Genomic DNA, 21925 nt, shown 5'->3' with positions numbered 1-21925 from the left:
GTTAGGACCCATTTCAATGTAAATGTCTGAGTATGGCTGGAGGGGGGGGGGGTTATATGTGTAATGGGAGCTATGTATGGCTGGAGGGGGGAAGTGGCAGTGTAATGTAGTGTCTATTATAGGGCAGTAGTATAGGGCCCGGCTATATAGCCTTAACTAAGGCTCAGTGTGTGCTTGTGGTTGGGGGCGGTGTGCGTGTCTCTGTGACAGAATAGTGCATTGTGTCTTAATGTAGAGTGAGTGATGCAATCGCACATAGTCGCATGAATCAGGTCAGGAAGAGAAGAGGGAAGGGAAGAGGGAAGAGGAGAGGGAAGAGGAGAGGGAAGAGAAGAGGGAAGAGAAGAGGGAAGAGGAGAGGGAAGAGAGAGGGAAGAGGAGAGGAGAGGGAAGAGGAGAGGAAAGAGGGAAGAGGAGAGGGAAGAGGAGAGGGAAGAGGGAAGAGGAGAGAGAAGAGGGAAGAAAGAGGGAAGAGAAGAGGGAAGAAAGAGGGAAGAGGAGATGGAAGAGGAGAGGGAAGAGAAGAGGGAAGAGAAGAGAAGAGGGAAGGGAAGAGGAGAGGGAAGAGAAGAGAAGAGAGAGGGAAGAGAAGAGGGAAGAGAAGAGGGAAGAGGAGAGGGAAGAGGAGAGGGAAGAGAAGAGGGAAGAGAAGAGAAGAGGGAAGAGGAGAGGAAAGAGAAGAGGGAAGAGAAGAGGGAAGGGAAGAGGGAAGAGAAGAGGGAAGAGGAGAGGGAAGAGAAGAGGGAAGAGGAGAGGGAAGAGAAGAGAGAGGGAAGAAAAGAGGGGAGAGGAGAGGGAAGAGGAGAGGGAAGAGAGAAGGAGGAGAGGGAAGAGGAGAGGGAAGAGGAGAGGGAAGAAAGAGGAGAAGGAAGAGAAGAGGAGAGGGAAGAGAAGAGAAGAGGGAAGAGAAGAGGAGAGGGAAGAGAAGAGAAGAGGGAAGAGGAGAGGGAAGAGGAGAGGGAAGAGAGAGGGGAGAGAGAGGGAAGGGAAGAGGGAAGAGGAGAGGGAAGAGGAGAGGGAAGAGAGGAGAGCCCTGTAGCTGCAGGCAGACACAGAACCAGTTTCCTTCTCCTCTCTCTGCTCTCCCTCCTCTTCTCCCTGTTTTCCCTCCATTCCTCCCTGCTCTCGCTCCTCTCCCTCCTCCATGACACACAGCATTACATCATATAGTAAGACAGAGCCCTGCACCACTATGTAAAGTTTCTTTTTTAAAACATTATCAACTGAAAATAATTATAGCTAGGTAAAAATAGAAATATCTTGCATGGTTTTTAACCTTTTTACAAGAACATCTTCATTCAAATGTTAACCTTTAGATACAAATTGAAACCTTCAATTTATTTAAAACCCCTAAGTGTTAAAGGTTGTTTAATGGAAAGGAGAACCATGGATGACGGGTTTAAAAGGAGACGTGATGTTCCCTCTTACTTACCCGTTCCAGTGTGATCTCATCATATTCATAATCAGCTTCAGATCCATTCGCCTGAAAGACAACACGCAAGACATCAGCCAATCATCATCGGGGGGGGGGATCATAAAGAGAGCCGTCTACATCGGCCCAGGAGAGGGTGCCTATACTGGAAACATGAAACATGTGACGATTGAAAGATCAAACCGTCTCGCCCACCAGATGTCTCATTTGAATGACCTATTCCTCCTTAAAACCCAAACTGAAGATGTTAAAGAAAGAGGTGTGAGGGACTATACTGTATCTACAACAAAACAGTGGCTGTGTGAGATCAGAGCAGAGCCCCCCCCTCCCTCAGTAGCAGCCTTATAAAGGGCAGCACAGGCTGGCTATCAATGTGAAAATCCCCTCTGCTCTGTGGGGAATACTGCAGCAATGTACGGCAGCAGGGCTTTCTGAGCAGAGCACAGCGCTAATGCTGTCGTCTTGTGTGGCGCGAGGGGATAATCTCCACAGGATTAGAGGTGATAGGCGTGTTGGGAGAGAGAGGATGACAGCAGGACTGCTCTGTCCCCGCCCAACACACATACAGTAACCATAACCACCAGCCATGTAGGGGGTTAACATTATTTTATTTTAGAAATATTAAAAGTGGGTAAACTATAAACTTTAGTTGGTGATCGAAGATAATACGAACAACCACTGATATGAACCAAAAACACATGACATTTTAAAAACTATTATTTGATTGTAATTTTCATGCAGGTTTATTGAGAAAGCCCAATGCAATTTTATGTACTTCAGAATTACACAAAACGCACATCAGATCATCCGTCCCAAAATAGTTCATTTGGACTGGACACTTTCACGTACATTAGTTTTCACACCCCTGAGTCAATTACATGTTAGAATCACCTCTGGCAGCTGTGAGTCTTTCTGGGTAAGTCTCTAAGAGCTTTGCACCGGCTGGATTGTACAATACCGTAGTATTTGGCCATTATTTTTTAAAAGATTTTTCAAACTCTGTCAAGTTGGTTGCTGATCATTGCTAGACAACCATTTCCAAGTCTTGCCATAGATTTTCAAGCCGATTTAAGTCAAAACTAACTAGACCACTCAGGAACATTTAATGTTGTCTTGGTAACCAACCAGTGTAGATATGGCTTTGAGTTTTAGGTTATTGTCCTGCCGAAAGGTGAATTTGTCTCCCAGTGTCTGTTGGGAAGGATTTTGCCTGTGCTTTCCTCTATTCCATTTCTTTTTATCCTAAAAAACTCCCTAGTCGATGACAAGCATACCCATAGCATGATGCAGCCACCACCATGCTTGAAAATATGAATGAATGAGTGGCACTCAGTGATATGTTGTCTTAGATTTGCCCCAAATTATAACGCTGTTTATTCAGGACATAAAGTTGATTTCTTTGTCACATCTTTTTCACTTTTACTTTAGTGCCTTATTGTAAAACAGGATGCATGCTGGGTAATATGTATATTCTGTACAGGCTTCCTCCTTTTCACTCTCAATTAGGTTAGTATTGTGGATAGGGCTGACCTCATTTAGTCGACTGGACAATTGTTTGGTCGATAGGCTGTTGGTCGACAGATTTATTTTGTAGAACAGTGGCAAATATATACATTTTTTAAAAAGTATGGCACACGAGACACCAGTAGTACATTTACCGTTAATTCCCTTAATTTCTTATGTGTGTTTGTTTACGGTAAAATAAATTAGCAAAACGTTATAAAAAAACTGTTTTTGTTCTGTCATTATGGGGTATTGTGATGTCATGATGGGGTATTGTGATGTCATGATGGGGTATTGTGATGTCATTATGGGGTATTGTGATGTCATGATGGGGTATTGTGATGTCATTATGGTGTATTGTGATGTCATTATGGTGTATTGTGATGTCATTATGGGGTATTGTGTGTAGATTGATGTGGGGCGTATTTTATTTAATCCATTTTAGAAAAAGGCTGTAACGTAACAACATGTGGAAAAATTCAAAAGGTCTGAATACTACCACCACCACCACTGATACTACCACCACCACCACTAATACTACTACCACTAATACTACCACTGATACTACTACCACTAATACTACCACCACTAATACTACTACCACCACCACTGATACTACTACCACCACCACCACTAATACTACTACCACTAATACTACCACTGATACTACTACCACTAATACTACTACCACCACCACTGATACTACCACCACCACCACTAATACTACTACCACGAATACTACCACTGATACTACTACCACTAATACTACTACCACCACCACTGATACTACCACCACCACCACTAATACTACTAATACTACTACCACTAATACTACAACTGATACTACTACCACTAATACTACTACCACCACCACTGATACTACCACCACCACCACCACTAATACTACTAATACTACTACCACTAATACTACCACCACTAATACTACTACCACCACCACCACTGATACTACTACCACCACCACCACTAATACTACTACCACTAAATACTACCACTGATACTACTAACACTAATACTACTACCACCACCACCACCACTAATACTACTACCACCACCACCACTGATACTACTACCACCACCACTGATACTACTACCACCACCACTGATACTACTACCACCACCACTAATACTACTACCACCACCACTAATACTACTACCACCACCACTACTAATAATACGTGCTTCTACACCTGCATTGCTTGCTGTTTGGGGATTTAGGCTGGGTTTCTGTACAGCACTTTGAGATATCAGCTGATGTACGAAGGGCTATATAAATACATTTGATTTGATACTACCACCACCACCACTACTAATACTACTACCACCACTAATACTACTACCACCACCACTAATACTACTACCACCACCACTAATACTACTACCACCACCACCACCACCACCACTAATACTACTACCACCACCACTAATACTACTACCACCACTAATACTACTACCACCACTAATACTACTACCACCACCACCACTAATACTACTACCACCACCACCACCACTAATACTACTACCACCACCACTAATACTACTACCACCACCACTAATACTACTACCACCACCACCACTAATACTACTAATACTACTACCACTAATACTACCACCACTAATACTACTACCACCACACTACCATACTACTTCTACTAATACTACTACCCTTACCAACGGTCGTCTCAGAGGTGTGTAGACATTTTAAAATGGTCTGGCGGTCGTCTCAGAGATGGGTAGCCATGTTAGAATGGTCTGCCGGTCGTCTCAGAGACGGGTGGCCATGTTAAAATGGTCTGACGGTCGTCTCAGAGACGGGTGGCCATGTTAAAATGGTCTGGCGGTCGTCTCAGAGACGGGTGGCCATGTTAAAATGGTCTGGCGGTCGTCTCAGAGACGGGTGGCCATGTTAGAATGGTCTGTCACCTCTCTGTATCTGTGGATTAGCTTTAACTCCACCCCATCAGTCTTAATGATGAGTAGATCAGAATAGGTGAATCAGGTGTAATTGCGCTGGGCGTTAAGAGACAGTATTTCTGGGACACCAGTCTCTAACTTTAGTGGTGGGATTCACAGATCTGGCATTAACCTACTGTAGGCTAACACTGCTGTGGAACGTTCACAAGCCATGTAACAACAGTGTGTCTTCATTAAGACAGCAGTAGATTCACATTTATGTCTAATGTCTACCACAGGGGTGTCCAACCCGGTTCCTGGAGAGCTACCCTCCTGTAGGTTTTCACTCCAACCCCAGTTGTAACTAACCTGGTTCGGTTTATCAACCAGCTAATTATTACAATCAGGTGTGCTAGATTATGGTTGGAGTGAAAACCTACAGGATGGTATCTCTTCAGGAACAGGGCTGGACAACCCTGGTCTACCATCTCTCTCTCACCTTGCTCACTCTCCCCTCCCTCCTCTGCCTGCCTCCCTCTCTCTATTTCTCCCCTGTCCTCTCCCTATCTTTCCCTCTCTCTTGCTCACTCTCCCCTCCCTCCTCTGCCTGCCTCCCTCTCTATTTCTCCCCTGTCCTCTCCCTTTCTTTCCCTCTCACCTTGCTCACTCTCCCCTCCCTCCTCTGCCTGCCTCCCTCTCTCTATTTCTCCCCTGTCCTCTCCCTTTCTTTCCCTCTCACCTTGCTCACTCTCCCCTCCCTCCTCTGCCTGCCTCCCTCTCTCTATTTCTCCCCTGTCCTCTCCCTATCTTTCCCTCTCTCTTCTCTCTTGCTCACTCTCCTCTCCCACCCTCCCTCCATGTCTCTCGCTCTCTTCTGACTCCCTCCTGCTCTCTCCCCCCGCTCCCTATCTTTCCCTCTCTCGTGCTCACTCTCCTCTCCATGTCTCCTCTCCCTCCCTCTATTTCTCGCTCTCCTCTGACTCCCTCCTGCTCTCCCCCTCCCGCTCTCTCCTCACCCTCCCCGTATTTTTCTCCCTCTCTCCCTCCACTCCTCTCTCCCTCTCTCTCCCTCCCTCCCTCCGCCGCTCTCCCTCCCTCAGCCCCTCTCCCTCCCTCCGCCCCTCTCCCTCCCTCCGCCCCTCTCCCTCCCTCCGCCCCTCTCCCTCCCTCCGCCCCTCTCCCTCCCTCCGCCCCTCTCTCTCCCTCCGCCCCCCTCTCTCCCTCCGCCCCCCTCTCTCCCTCCGCCCCTCTCTCTCCCTCCGCCCCCCTCTCTCCCTCCTCCCTCTTTCTCCCCCCCCCCCCCCTCCACTCTCTCACTTCGCCCCTCTCGCTCCTTCTCCCCCCCATCCCCTCCCCCCTCTCTCCGCCAGGGTAGCCATACAGGGCCCAAATTAGGGTCAATCTGAGATACTTTTTTATTCACCCTAGTGTCGTAGGTTCTAGAATGACCCGTGTAGAGTGATTGCAGCATGACAGTTTGGTTAAATAGCAAAGACAGGAATAAAATAAATCGGAGTCCCGTAGGGCAGCGCACAATTGGCCCAGCGTCGTCTGGGTTTGGACGGAGTAAAGGGAAAGGGGGATACCTAGTCAGTTGGACAACTGAAGTGCCTTCCGCATTTAACCCAACCCCTCTGAATCAGAAGGGGGCTGCCTTAAATTGACATCCACATCTTTGGCGCACGGGGAACAGTGGGTTAACTACCTTGGCCAGGGGCAGAACAACATATTTTTACCTTCTCGGCTCAAGGATTCGATACAGCAACCTTTCGGTTACTGGCCCAACACTCTGAATTTGAATTTGTTCTTAACCGACTTGCCGAGTTAAATAAATGAAATACAGACAGACAGACACAGACAGACACACACTGCTGGGGAGGGATTAGAGGTCATTAATAAAAGTTGCATTAGGAAAATAAATAGACACCCAACAATTAATCTCCCAACCAACCCCAGAATGCCAAAGTGTTACACAAGGCCCTGTCCCTGATTTGGGCTATTTGAGTGTGATCCTGTAACCCAGGCTTTAAGCTCCCTGATGGGACTCTAAGGCCTTTAAATACCAAATGCCTTCCTATCCTATCACCCAGACTGACCACAGGGGCTGGCCCCCTCACTACACTACACACTGCAGTACCAGACTGACCACAGGGGCTGGCCCCCTCACTAGACACTGCAGTACCAGACTGACCACAGGGGCTGGCCCCCTCACTACACTAGACACCGTAGTACCAGACTGGCCACAGGGGCTGGCCCCCTCACTACACTAGACACCGTAGTACCAGACTGGCCACAGGGGCTGGCCCCCTCACTACACTAGACACTGCAGTACCAGACTGACCACAGGGGCTGGCCCCCTCACTACACTAGATACCGTAGTACCAGACTGGCCACAGGGGCTGGCCCCCTCACTACACACGGTAGTACCAGACACAGATATAGGGGCTGGCCCCCTCACTAGACACCGTAGTACCAGACACAGATATAGGGGCTGGCCCCCTCACTAGACACCGTAGTACCAGACACAGATATAGGGGCTGGCCCCCTCACTACACACTGTAGTACCAGATACAGATATAGGGGCTGGCCCCCTCACTAGACACCGTAGTACCAGACACAGATATAGGGGCTGGCCCCCTCACTAGACACCGTAGTACCAGACACAGATATAGGGGCTGGCCCCCTCACTAGACACCGTAGTACCAGACACAGATATAGGGGCTGGCCCCCTCACTAGACACCGTAGTACCAGACACAGATATAGGGGCTGGCCCCCTCACTAGACACCGTAGTACCAGACACAGATATAGGGGCTGGCCCCCTCACTAGACACCGTAGTACCAGACACAGATATAGGGGCTGGCCCCCTCACTAGACACCGTAGTATCAGACACAGATATAGGGGCTGGCCCCCTTCACTACACACTGTAGTACCAGATACAGATATAGGGGCTGGCCCCCTCACTAGACACCGTAGTACCAGACACAGATATAGGGGCTGGCCCCCTCACTAGACTCCGTAGTACCAGACACAGATATAGGGTCTGGCCCCCTCACTAGACTCCGTAGTACCAGACACAGATATAGGGGCTGGCCCCCTCACTAGACTCCGTAGTACCAGACACAGATATAGGGGCTGGCCCCCTCACTAGACTCCGTAGTACCAGACACAGATATAGGGGCTGGCCCCCTCACTAGACTCCGTAGTACCAGACACAGATATAGGGTCTGGCCCCCTCACTAGACTCCGTAGTACCAGACACAGATATAGGGGCTGGCCCCCTCACTAGACTCCGTAGTACCAGACACAGATATAGGGGCTGGCCCCCTCACTAGACTCCGTAGTACCAGACACAGATATAGGGGCTGGCCCCCTCACTAGACACCGTAGTACCAGACACAGATATAGGGGCTGGCCCCCTCACTAGACTCCGTAGTACCAGACACAGATATAGGGGCTGGCCCCCTCACTAGACTCCGTAGTACCAGACACAGATATAGGGGCTGGCCCCCTCACTAGACACCGTAGTACCAGACACAGATATAGGGGCTGGCCCCCTCACTAGACTCCGTAGTACCAGACACAGATATAGGGGCTGGCCCCCTCACTAGACTCCGTAGTACCAGACACAGATATAGGGGCTGGCCCCCTCACTAGACTCCGTAGTACCAGACACAGATATAGGGGCTGGCCCCCTCACTAGACACCGTAGTACCAGACACAGATATAGGGGCTGGCCCCCTCACTAGACACCGTAGTACCAGACACAGATATAGGGGCGAGAGAGATGAGAATAGGGATAGTAAAGGTTTCCATATACTTATCGCAGTTAGTTTGTTTTAGAGCAACGTTCACATGTTGGTAATTAGATACCTAGGGCTGTGGCGGTCATGAAATGTTGTCAGCTGGTGAATGTCAAGCAAATAACTGACGGTCTCATTTTAACTGACCGTTAATGTATTAATATTATATTAATTAATTAATATAAACACATTTAGCATCTCCTGGCTTCCACACATAGCCTACGAGGCACTGATGAACATCTACATTTTAAAAAGTATAATAAATCAATTTATTATAGTCTACACCTTCACAATAAATCCATTATTTATTTTAGACAGGTCTAAAAGGAACATAATATGAAGAAAATCTAGTCTATTTCAGAAGAAAAGAATAGCATACTCTGAGTTGTCCTCATGTTAGGTCCTGATCTGACTATGTCATATGGCTGTGGGCAACACTAGTTCATTTAGCAGACAATATTTGCGTAGAATTCCGTGGCATTATTTTAGAGTATGAAGAATACAATTGAACAAAGCTGAATAAAATAGACAGGATATCTTCTCCAAACAAATTTGAGGGAGTGCTCACATGCGGCTATTCTGTGTGGAGGTTAACAAAAAAACAGGTACTCCTATCGGCTTAATTTACAGTTATTAATTAAACTTCAGTTGTTCTACAAACGTTGGGCTATATGTTTAGATGTTTAATAAATTGAAAAAAGTTATACCCCTAATAGCTTCCCACATCTTGTCAAATCGAATCCCCGAGCTGACAAAGTCCAAATCTGTCATTCTGCCCCTGAGCAAGGCAGTTAACCCACTGTTCCCAGGGCACCGAAGACATGAATGTTGATTAAGGCAGCCCCCCCCCTGCACCTCTCTGATTCAGAGGGGTTGGGTTAAATGTGGAAGACACATTTCAGTTGAAGGCGTCCAGTTGTGTAACTGATTAGTTATCTCCTTTTCCCTTTACCCCGGCCAAACCCAGACAACGCTGGGCCAATTTAGCTTCCCACATCTCCAAGTTGGTTAACTTCTTATCTACAAGCTAGCTAGCCTTTTAGCTTCCCACATCTCCAAGTTGGTTAACTTCTTATCTACAAGCTAGCTAGCCTTTTAGCGTTCCAAATCTCCAAGTTGGTTAAACACTACAAGCTAGCTAGCCTTTTAGCTTTCCACATCTCCAAGTTGGTTAAACACTACAAGCTAGCTAGCCTTTTAGCTTTCCACATCTCCAAGTTGGTTAAACATTACAAGCTAGCTAGCCTTTCAGCTTTCCACATCTCCAAGTTGGTTAAACACTACAAGCTAGCTAGCCTTTCAGCTTTCCACATCTCCTAGTTGGTTAACTTCTTATCTACAAGCTAGCTAGCCTGTTAGCTTCCCACATCTCCAAGTTGTTTAAACACTACAAGCTAGCTAGCCTTTTAGCTTTCCACATCTCCAAGTTGGTTAAACATTACAAGCTAGCTAGCCTTTCAGCTTCCCACATCTCCAAGTTGGTTAAACACTACAAGCTAGCTAGCCTTTTAGCTTTCCACATCTCCAAGTTGGTTAAACACTACAAGCTAGCTAGCCTTTTAGCTTCCCACATCTCCAAGTTGGTTAACTTCTTATCTACAAGCTAGCTAGCCTGTTAGCTTCCCACATCACCATGTGAAATTAAAATAATATGCCCTGGCAAATATTTGTATACTTGCTGGTGTAACCTACAACATTATCCCAATTTGATATTCTGATTTAATGTATTCACTACCATATCAGCCAAAAATAGAATGGCATAATTTTTTTTTTGTCAATGAGAAAAAAAGAATGGCCTGTTTTTCTAAATCGCCTAAAATAATGTTATCACTACTAAACAAAATACCCTTTTGGAGAATTCTAATAAGTCTACAATGTTGCGGACCCTCTGCGGTATCAAGAATTGAATTGGAATTTATGAGCTGCATTGATCCTAACCCTGGTCGATACACACTCAAAGACAAGCTTCAAGTTGTATTAGTGGTAAACACTGTCCAATTAAAATGCTTACTTGCAGGTTCCTTCTCAACAACGTAACAAAATAAGAAATAAGAAAAGGTAAGAATACGAAAATAAAGTAAATGGCTAACGTCCCTACAATAATATATGTATTGGTTGAAGCTCAATGTTTTAAATTCTCCCTATCATCATAGCTAAGCCAATACGGGGCGGCAGGGCAGCCTAGTGGTTAGAGCGTTGCACTAGTAACCGGAAGGTTGCGAGTTCAAACCCTTGAGCTGACAAGGTACAAATCTGTTGTTCTGCTCCTGAACAGGCAGTTAAACCCACTGTTCCTAGGCCGTCATTGAAAATAAGAATTTGTTCTTAACTGACTTGCCTAGTTAAATAAAGGTAATACAAATAAATACGACAACAATGTCGATGAAAGTTCACAAAAATCAACAGATCAAAGTTCACACCCCCCCCCCCCCCCCCCCCCCCCCCCCCCCCCCCCCCCCCCCCCCCCCCCCCCCCCCAGCTATTCCACTACTTTAAAACAGTAACAAGTCCTGGGCTTTAGATGGATGGCTATTTACTGGGAACAGCAGTATTAGGTGTGCTATTCATTGACCATTAGATTTAGCGGTGGGCTTACATGGGATGACGAGGAATACCTTGTATATTTCCCCCCCCAGTAGATTTATGCACAGAGACCAGACCACGCAGCAGGATTTGGTTTGTAATCTCAATAAACATAATCTCAAATGGAAGGCATTTCCCCAGCCCAGATTAAATACACTATTCTGGTAGCTTCAGTGAGCCTGGTTAATCTAACTGAAAGTAATAACACATGTAAAATATACAGTACAATGTTGTTGCTGCATACAAAGATAGGTTCAGACAGACAGAATAACATCTTTGATTTCTAGTTCTGGCTGGTAACACCAGTAAATAGATGATTTTTTTTTTTTTTTTACATGGTATTTCACTTTAACAGAAACTACGTTGTGCTATACAAATAAACACCAACAGGAGTCTACCACCAGGCCATCAGACAGCTGACCCCAGACCTGCACCTTAGAGGCCACCTGCACCTTAGAGGCCATACGACAGCTGACCAGCTGACCCCAGACCTGCACCTTAGAGGCCATCTGTACCTTTAGAGGCCATCTGCACTGAGTACCCAAATTTCCAACCCTTTCACACAAACTTAGAAGCACACCCATAACACACACACACACACACACAAGGACACACACGCAAACACCCATGAACACACACAAGGACACACACGCAAACACCCATGAACACACACAAGAACACACACGCAAATACCCATAAAACACTCACACACGCAAACACCCATAAACACACACAAGCACTCATAAACACACACCCACACACAGTCAACGCTGCTGTTCAATGATCTACTATTTATTGTGCTGCGTGACCAAGTCACTACCCACTTAATACAGTCCATTATTACCATACTACTTCTTCTTTTACTTGCTATGTTTGCCTTGACTCTATTGATGTTGACTGATGTACTGCATTGTTGAGGGAGATAGCACATCAGCATTTCACTGCACCTTGTATACCTGCTGGAAACTGTGTATGTGACAAATGAAATGAGATGTATTTAATTCAATTGATTTTAAATTTGAAAAGGATGGTTACACTGTATTTGTAGTCTGTTACTTCCCGGTGTTTATCCTTTATTGTCATTAACACGGTGACATGATCATTACATTACAGTTCTCTAATAACCATGGTTTATTTGGGGCTCAGTTCAGTGTGTGTGTGTGTGTGTGTGTGTGTGTGTGTGTGTGTGTGTGTGTAAAGAAATGCAGACTTACGTATGGGGGGCTGTCCAAGCTGTCTGTGTTGACCACCACAGGAGGTGGGTTTGCCTGCAACAGAAAAGCACAAAAATTAACTCAGTTTTGGTTCTAAAAAATATTAAATGATAAAATAAAATACAAAAATTCACCTCGCGATTCCCCTGTAAGTACATTACAAAAGCTAAACACAAAACAACAACAACAGAAATCACAAAGTTACAAAAAATAATAACTTACTCTCCGCATGTTTTGGTACAACATTATGAAAGCATCGGTTAGAGATCACCACGGCAACATGACACTCTTCTATTGCAGAATATTAACTCCTGAAGCCTACAGCTGTGGCGTTGCTATGGCGTTGACCCAAACATCCCCAACTACATGGTTAATAACAGACAATTCCCTCCAGGATCCCTTGGTCTTCACTGGGCTTGTCTCTCCTCTCCTACAGGTCCTGAGGTTACAAAACAACCACCCCAACTAGCAAGTCCCTCCCTCAAAAAACAATAATCCTTTAAACTCCAGCACCAAAACAGAAGCAAAATGGGAGGTGTGTAAAAAAATAAATAAAGAGGAGAGGAGGGGAAATAGGGAAGAGAGGATGACCTGTGACGTGGGTGACGCGGGTGCAGGCAGAGAGGAGGGTGGAGAGATGACAGGAGTGGTCTCGGCTGGGATGGGGATCACAGGGATTATGGGTACGGGGGGCGGGACCACCACATCTGGCTGCTAAACAATGGCAATGGAGGTCAAGGGTCAGGGTAAAACACACAGGCAAGAATACACACACTGTGCAACACAACACTGATGCAGTAACACACAATGATATATCTACATGCTGAACGGGAAGAAGGGAGGGAGGAAGGGAGAGAGAGGAGAGAGAGAGAGAGAGAGAGAGAGAGAGAAGAGAGAGAGAGAGAGGAGAGAGAGAGAGAGGAGAGAGAGAGAGAAAGGCACGTGAGTAAGTGAGAGAGAAAGAGATATTGAAAGAGAAAGTGAGAGAGAGGAATCGAGAAAGATTGAGAGAGAGAAAACAAGTGAGAGAGAGAAAACAAGTGAGAGAAAGCAAATATGGTAATGTTCTAAACTGAATTATGATAATGTGGTAGTGAGGGAGGATTGTCTGGCAGTGGCAGCTGCTGAGGGCTCTAATGTGTGTAGATTATAGAGAGGGGGGATGAGAGGAGAAAATAGAAAGAGAGAGAGAGAGAGAGAGAGAGAGAGCGAGAGGAGGGAGGGGCTCAACCCCGCAGTATCAGAAAGGCTGTTAAAGTTTGGGGATTTGGCGTGTTGCTCGTGAGACTATCCAGGCAGGATTTACTATTATGTTATTGACGGAGTACTGAGAACGATGTGAACATTCCTTTAGGGTGAAATATGCAGATCGGCTTAAATGTATTTGGTGTTTGAGGAACATTTAGGTAAACAGGTTTCTCTTCTCAAGATAAAAAAGGAAAAGAGATTTAGTATATTCAAACGTTAAGCCAGGATACTATGGACATGCATAGATATAATTCAATTCCAACAGGTATTTAACGTGTTGAGGAACAAGTCCATTAGACCTTATAGAATAGGGGTATTCAACTCTACGACCCTAGGAGGTATGGGCTACTGCTGGTTCTGTTATGCAGGATCATTCATTGGTTCAAATCAGTCCCTGACTAGAAAAAAAAGCAGTGGAACTGGCTACGAGTTCCAGAATTTAATTTGAGGGTTCTAGAACATCAACAGTCACACGTAGGAAAGCAAGAAGAGACGCTCCTATATAAAAACATGGCCGTTCCATCCTCAGCACTCATACTCTGAGACGCTTGGTGAGTACGGACCCAAAAGCTACCATGTGCTCCTCTCCAGCCTATCAATGTAAACAACACTCATTGACAGTTTTCCTCAGTGGACCCAATGTTAGTCTGATCTGGTGGCTCCATTGACAGAAGTGGCCGTGCTTTAGCTGTACATTAACCCAGAATGACACTGATGAGTGGAGCTTTTAGTGTTATTCTTTACACACACACACACACACACACACACACACACACACACACACACACACACACACACACACACACACAGGATCTTAATTCAAGCCAGTTTGCTACAGCAGGAAAATAATCCTGCAGCAACAGGAAATGTGAATTTTATGTGGATTATAATTAATGGACTTTTTTCTAGGGGTTGGTACATTTTTCAGAAGGGAAAATCAAGTTTGAAATTTCAAAGTATAAATTATAAACTTCAGAAGCCTTTTTAGGGTTTTACATTTCCTGCATTACAGGAAAGTTTTCATTCAACAGGGGGATCAAATTAAGATCCTACATCTTCCGTACACACACAGCACTGATATCATCCTACATCATCATGGTGGTGTAAACACTGTAGCCTTCAATTCACACATTATCTGAGGAGGGAACACAACTTGAGTTGTGGTGTGATGAGGGTGAATCATGCCGGAACACAAACTGATACACGTATTAACGGGACAAGAAAACAAATCAGATTTCCATAGCAACAGAGTGCTCCTTTTTCTCGTTGTCAAGTCCCTCAGTCGAGCACCTGATTTCCCATTGTTGTTTAACCCTTGTGTTATCTTAAGGGTAACCCCCCCCCCCCCCCCCCCCCCCCCACACACACACACTATGTATAACAGCAGAGAAAACACCCTAAATTATATATTTTTCAACTTGACATTTTATGAGTTTTCCTTGAGTGACCCTAACATTAGAAAAAGTGAAACATCACCTTTGTTCATAATTCCATGAAAGCTGTACACCACCAGGGTACGAAGATGGTCTTAGGGTCATTTTTGACCCAGCAGTTCTAAAATAATTTACACACACACACACACACACACACACACACACACACACACACACACACACAAAGACACACACAAACAAAGAAACACACACACGAGACATTGAGATTGTGTGCTACTGATTGAACTCAGACAAAACTAAAACGTTCATGTGCAGCATCTCCCCTCCACGACCCCTCCACGACCCCTCCACGACCCCTCCACGACCCAAGTTCACAGACAAAAGAAACATCTTGAAAGCATTGATTACTAATGGGGAATGCAGTCAGAGGTTATAAAGGTGCTGCAGATGACAGCCCCAGTTCTCTCTTTGCTGAAGCCATGAGTGCACGTTTCAGTGCCCAACAGGTCGTAGATCTGATTTTTTCAGACGTCCAGGAAGAACAAGCGAACAGTGATTTAGAAGAGGAGGTATCTGAAGAAGAAGATGGGGAAGAACCCAGAGCACGATGCATCATCTTCAGAGGGTTGGCACCCCCCCCTTGGGTTGTGCCGTGGCGGAGATCTTTGTGGGCTGTACTCGGCCTTGTCTCAGGATGGTAAATTGGTGGTTGAAGATATCCCTCTAGTGGTGTGGGGGCTGTGCTTTGGCAAAGTGGGTGGGGTTATATCCTTCCTGTTTGGCCCTGTCCAGGGTATCATCGGATGGGGCCACAGTGTCTCCTGACCCCTCCTGTCTCAGCCTCCAGTATTTATGCTGCAGTAATTTATGTGTCGAGGGGCTAGGGTCAGTCTGTTATATCTGGAGTACTTCTCCTGTCTTATCCGGTGTCCTGTGTGAATTTAAGTATGCTCTCTCTAATTCTCTTTCTTTCTTTCTCTCTCTCTCAGAGGTCCTGAGCCCTAGGACCATGCCTCAGGACTACCTGGCATGATGACTCCTTGCTGTCCCAAGTCCACCTGGCCGTGCTGCTGCTCCAGTTTCAACTGTTCTGCCTGTGATTATTATTATTTGACCATGCTGGTCATTTATGAACATTTGAACATCTTGGCCATGTTCTGTTATAATCTCCACCCGGCACAGCCAGAAGAGGACTGGCCACCCCACATAGCCTGGTTCCTCTCTAGGTTTCTTAATAGGTTTTGGCCTTTCTAGGGAGTTTTTCCGAGCCACCATGCTTCTACACCTGCACTGTTTGGGGTTTTAGGCTGGGTTTCTGTACAGCACTTTGAGATATCAGCTGATGTACGAAGGGCTATATAAATACATTTGATTTTGATTTGAGATGAATAATAAATCCCCCAAGCTGAAAGAGAGACATTTTTGTCAAAGAACAGCAAAAAAGAACAGCAAAATAACACCATTGTCACCATATGACAGCCAGGGCAGGATGGCAGCACAAAATGTCATAAGGATGACCCCATGACCACCAAGACATGCAGTTGCCCATGCCCAGGACATCGCCTCAACATTCTACATATTCATCATTCACACCAGCCATCGAAAAAATCATCCTGGAGATGACAAATTTGGAGGGTTTCCATAAATATGGAGACAACAGGAAAAGGATGTATGAGATTGACCTGCGTGCCTACATAGGGCTGCTAATCTTAAGGGTGTGTATAGGTCCCGAGGCGAGGCTACATGTAGTCTCTGGGATGCAGAGAGTGGAAGGGGGTTTTCCGTGCCACGATGCCACTGGAAGTCTTTCACACTTTCTCAAGAATGCTACGATTTGCTAACCTTGAGTCAAGACCTGCAAGACGTGTGAGAGACAAACTGGAGGCCATAAGGCAGGTCTAGGAGGAGTGGGGGTAGCCATTAGAGAGGTCTGAGGGAAGTGGGTGGAGCATCTGACAACCATAAGAGAGGTCTGGGAGCAGTGGGAGGAGCATCTGACGACCATAAGAGAGGTCTGGGGGAAGTGGGTGGAGCCATAAGAGAGGTCTGGGAGAAGTGGGTGGACCGTCTGCCGTACCTCTACAATCCTGGGCCTGAAGTAACAGTGGATGAGCAACTGGTTCCATTTAGAGGTACATTTTTATTTTCATATCTGTAATGTAAGTGATTTTCACTGTTAATTTTATTATGTATTGCTGTAGATCATTGATCAAGATCATTGATTTATGCGATTGTTTTTTTAACACTGATACTAATTACTGATAGTAATCTCTTTTGTCAAAAGGTTGCTGTCCTTTCCGGCAGTATTTGCCCAGCAAGCCAACAAAGTATGGCATCCAGATATGGGTGGCCTGTGATGCATCTTCCAAGCGTAGCTGGATTGTGCAAGTCTACACAGGGGAGCCAACCAGTGGAGGCCCGGTGAAGAACCAGGGGATGAGGGCTGTGCTTGATGTGACAGATGGACTAAGGGGGCACAAAATCACGTGTGACAATTTCTTCACCTCTTATGAACTCAGCCAGCAGTTCCTGAAGAGGAAGATCGCCATGGTTGGCACAGTTAGAAAGAACAAGCCTGAGCTCCCCCCTGAACTCCTCACAACAAGGGGAAAAGAGGCCTTCTCATAAAAGGTTACCTTCACCCCCACCACCACTCTAGTTTCTTACCTCCCAAAGAGGAACAAGAATGTGGTCCTCCTGAGCACACTGCACAAAATGGCTGAGATCAGTGATCGTGAGGACAGGAAGCCAGCCATCATCCTGGACTACAACCACAACAAAGGAGATGTGGACAACCTGGACAAGGTGATTGGAACTTACAGCTGCAGGAGGATGACTGCCCACTGGCCCCTGGTCTTCTTCGATAACATCATTGATGTGTCCTCATACAATGCCTTCGTGATATGGAACAAGATCAACCCTACCTTAATGCCTGATAAGCAGAACAAGAGGAGGGTGTTCCTAGAGCAGCTGGGAAAGGCACTTGTAACCCCACACATTCAAAGAAGGGAGCGCCTCCCCCACACAGCAGCCTCTGCAGCGCTTGTGAAAGCTGTTCAGGGGGCTGAATCTTGTCCGGATCCACCTGAGGCTGCAGCAGGGGCAGGCAAGAGGAGGAGATGCCAATTCTGCCCCCCCAAAGGACTGTAAAACAAATACTATGTCAACCTTGTGGGTGGGGGCAAATGGTAAAAAAAAATGGGAGAAGACGAGTATTTTGAAGTTGAATTCCTCATTGTACAGTATATAAGAATATATCGCTATGTTGCCAAAAAAGGTCAAGACTTATTATTTCCTTTCAATAAAATGCATTCAAAACTACTTTCTGCACATTTCCGCTACCTTCTTAGGCTATACAAGTGCTATCTCTTGCTAACAAAATGTATGTTTAGACCAATGCAGTAGCTTTAGCAATAATAATAATAATAATAATAATAATAATAATAATAATAATAAACCTCTACTTTAGTAAAGAAAACAATTATGACAGGTGTGTTGTAATAAAAACGAATGGTGTTCAATTATTAAATAGCCGTTCTGCATTGTGAAGAGGGAAAAACCCAGATATTCACAAAGTTTGTGATGAATGACAGGTTGTTTCTACATGCAAAATAGATTTTGGGTTTAAAATTCAATTAAGCTGCTATATTTTCGTGGTTTAGTGAAGGCGGGTCATTTTAGACCCTCAGGACAAGGGGAGTATACAGAATGTTATAAGACTACACAAGGGTTAAGTTGGGCAGAAGCACCTTTGAGGATTCCTTATTTTCCTGGTGTGTGCATGCGTGCCTTCACGAGGAGCTAGTCCAGCATTGGGTCAACCCTCCCCACCCTCAGCAGAGCAAGCCAGGCTGAAGGACACTGTGTCAGCGCTCCCAGACAAAAGCCCACTGAGCCCACCCCCCGACACACTCCTCACGGCCTTGCCTCACACCCCAAAGTAAGTATGCAGACCTCTTAACTTTTTTCCACCGTTTATTACGTTACAGCCTTATTCTAAAATAGATTAAATTGTTTTTTACCCTCATCAATCTACACACAAGACCCCATAATGACGAAGCAAAAACAGGTTTTTAGGTTTAAGTATTCAGACCCTTTACTCAGTACTTTGTTGAAGCAGCTTTTGGCAGCGGTTACAGCCTTGAGTCTTCTGTGTTTATGAGGCTACAAGCTTGGCACACCTGTATTTGGGGAGTTTCTCCCCATTCTTCTCTGCATATCCTGTCAGGTTGGATGGGGTGCTTAGCTGCACAGCTATTTTCAGTTCTCTCCAAAAGATCGGGTTCAGGTCCAGTCTCTGGCTGGGCCACTCTAGAACATTCAGAGACTTGTCCTGAAGTCTTGGCTGTATGCTTAGGGTCATTGTCCTGTTGGAAGGTGAACCTTCGTCCCAGTCTGAGGTCCTGAGCGCTCTGGAGCAGGTTTTCATCAAGGATCTTTCTGTACTTTGCTCAGTTCATCTTTCTCTCGAGTCCCTGCGACTGAAAAACATTGTCACAGCATGATGCTGCCACCACCATGCTTATTGTAGGGATTGTGCCAGGTTTCCTCCAGATGGGACGCTTGGCATTCATGCCAAAGAGTTCAATCTTGGATTCATCAGACGAGGGAATCTTGTTTCTCATGGTCTGAGAGTACTTTTGATAAACTCCAAGAAGGGTGGCATGTGCCTTTTACTGAAGAGTGGCTTTCGTCTGCCCACACAAGCCTAAAGGCTTGATTTGTGGAGTGCTGCAGAGATGGTTGTCCTTCTGGAAGGCACTGTCAACTGCGGAATTTATATAGACAGGTGTGTGCCTTTCCAAATCATGTCCAATAAATTGAGTGTACCACAGGTGGACTCCAATCAAGTTGTAGAAACATCAAGGATGATCAATGGAAACAGGATTCACCTGTTCAATTTCAAGTCTCATAGCAAAGGGTCTGAATACTTACGTAAATAGGATATCTATTTTTGTATTTTATACATTTGCCAAAAAATCGAAAAACCTGTTTTCGCTTTGTCATTATGGGGTATTGTGATGTCATTATGGGGTATTATGTGTGGACTTCTGAGGATTTTAATTATTGAAATACATTTTAGAACAAGGCTGTAACGTAACAAAACACAGAAAAAGTCAAGGGGTCTGAATACTTTCCAAATGCACTGTATATCTAAACTAGAGGTTAGTGGGCAGGGTCGCCTCATGCCCCAGAGGTTAGTGGGCAGGGTCGCCTCATGCCCCAGAGGTTAGTGGGCAGGGTCGCCTCATGCCCCAGAGGTTAGTGGGCAGGGTCGCCTCATGCCCCAGAGGTTAGTGGGCAGGGTCGCCTCATGCCCCAGAGGTTAGTGGGCAGGGTCGCCTCATACCCCAGAGGTTAGTGGGCAGGGTCTCCTCATGCCCCAGAGGTTAGTGGGCAGGGTCGCCTCATGCCCCAGAGGTTAGTGGGCAGGGTCGCCTCATCCCCCAGAGGTTAGTGGGCAGGGTCGCCTCATGCCCCAGAGGTTAGTGGGCAGGGTCGCCTCATGCCCCAGAGGTTAGTGGGCAGGGTCGCCTCATGCCCCAGAGGTTAGTGGGCAGGGTCGCCTCATACCCCAGAGGTTAGTGGGCAAGGTCGCCTCATGCCCCAGAGGTTAGTGGGCAGGGTCGCCTCATGCCCCAGAGGTTAGTGGGCAGGGTCGCCTCATGCCCCAGAGGTTAGTGGGCAGGGTCGCCTCATCCCCCAGAGGTTAGTGGGCAGGGTCGCCTCATGCCCCAGAGGTTAGTGGGCAGGGTCTCCTCATGCCCCAGAGGTTAGTGGGCAGGGTCGCCTCATCCCCCAGAGGTTAGTGGGCAGGGTCGCCTCATGCCCCAGAGGTTAGTGGGCAGGGTCGCCTCATACCCCAGAGGTTAGTGGGCAGGGTCTGTGGGTCTCTCTGGCATTTTGCACCGTTTACATTAGCTACAAAAGACTCTCTACACCAATGCACATCTACACAGTCTAGCTGGAGGATCTGTGCTAGCCTCAATAAAAACGGCTCAGCAACAATAGTTGAACTGACTAGGAAAATCACATTTGGGCATTTTAAACAAAACCCCAAAACCAAGAAAACATGGAGGCCACATTCCTGCATACGGTAGCCATTAGCCAAGACCACTTACAGCTCAATATTCCCTGTTAGTTTGGCGTATATACTGTCTGCTCCCTAGACTGTAAACTAGTGTAACAGACACACAGAGGGAGATCCATAAACTAGTCCCGAGGTCGCTCCATAACACACTAGTTATGGATCTGTACTGTCACAAAACAGCCTGGCAGCCATGACAGAGCTAAAATTAGCTTGGATCATTATCTTCGATCAGGAGGCCCAGTCCAGAGTTATGGCCTGCAGCTCACACTGTCTCAACATCCCAAACAAGTTGGACTGAACTTGAAAGTTGAGTGCCTTGGATGAGAACACAAACTTAGCTGATGGTCAACTATTATCTGTTATCAACTTCAAGACCTGGTTTACATGCTAGAAGGCCTTAAGTAATACTATAACTGGGGTAGCCAGAGGTTCAGTAATATTATAACAGGGGTAGACAGGTTCAGTAATACTATAACTGGGGTAGCCAGAGGTTCAGTAATATTATAACTGGGGTAGACAGGTTCAGTAATACTATAACTGGGGTAGCCAGAGGTTCAGTAATATTATAACAGGGGTTGCCAGAGGTTCAGTAATACTATAACTGGGGTAGACAGAGGTTCAGTAATACTATAACTGGGGTAGACAGAGGTTCAGTAATACTATAACTGGGGTAGCCAGAGGTTCAGTAATACTATAACTGGAGTAGACAGATGTTCAGTAATACTATAAATGGGGTAGACAGAGG

The 21925-nt window shown here is 46.0% G+C and overlaps 1 protein-coding gene across 16 annotated transcripts in view; it reads right to left on the bottom strand.

The window, feature by feature from the left end:
* Positions 1-21925, bottom strand: part of LOC110524815 (discs large homolog 1-like protein) — a 297429-nt gene that overhangs the window by 103842 nt on the left and 171662 nt on the right. For 9 of the 16 annotated variants that reach the window (XM_036978808.1, XM_036978806.1, XM_036978807.1 and 6 more), the window contains 3 exons: positions 13039-13161; positions 12448-12501; positions 1433-1483 (listed from right to left, as the gene is read on the bottom strand). In XM_036978808.1, the coding sequence (XP_036834703.1) occupies positions 1433-1483; positions 12448-12501; positions 13039-13161 (228 nt within the window). The remainder of the gene's footprint in view (positions 1-1432; positions 1484-12447; positions 12502-13038; positions 13162-21925) is intronic. The other 7 variants (XM_036978812.1, XM_036978816.1, XM_036978822.1 and 4 more) reach the window with 2 other exon arrangements.

Source organism: Oncorhynchus mykiss, chromosome 5, assembly GCF_013265735.2.
Source record: "Oncorhynchus mykiss isolate Arlee chromosome 5, USDA_OmykA_1.1, whole genome shotgun sequence".
NCBI classification, from domain to species: Eukaryota; Metazoa; Chordata; class Actinopteri; order Salmoniformes; family Salmonidae; genus Oncorhynchus; species Oncorhynchus mykiss.
This window is presented reverse-complemented; position numbering and strand designations above follow the sequence as displayed.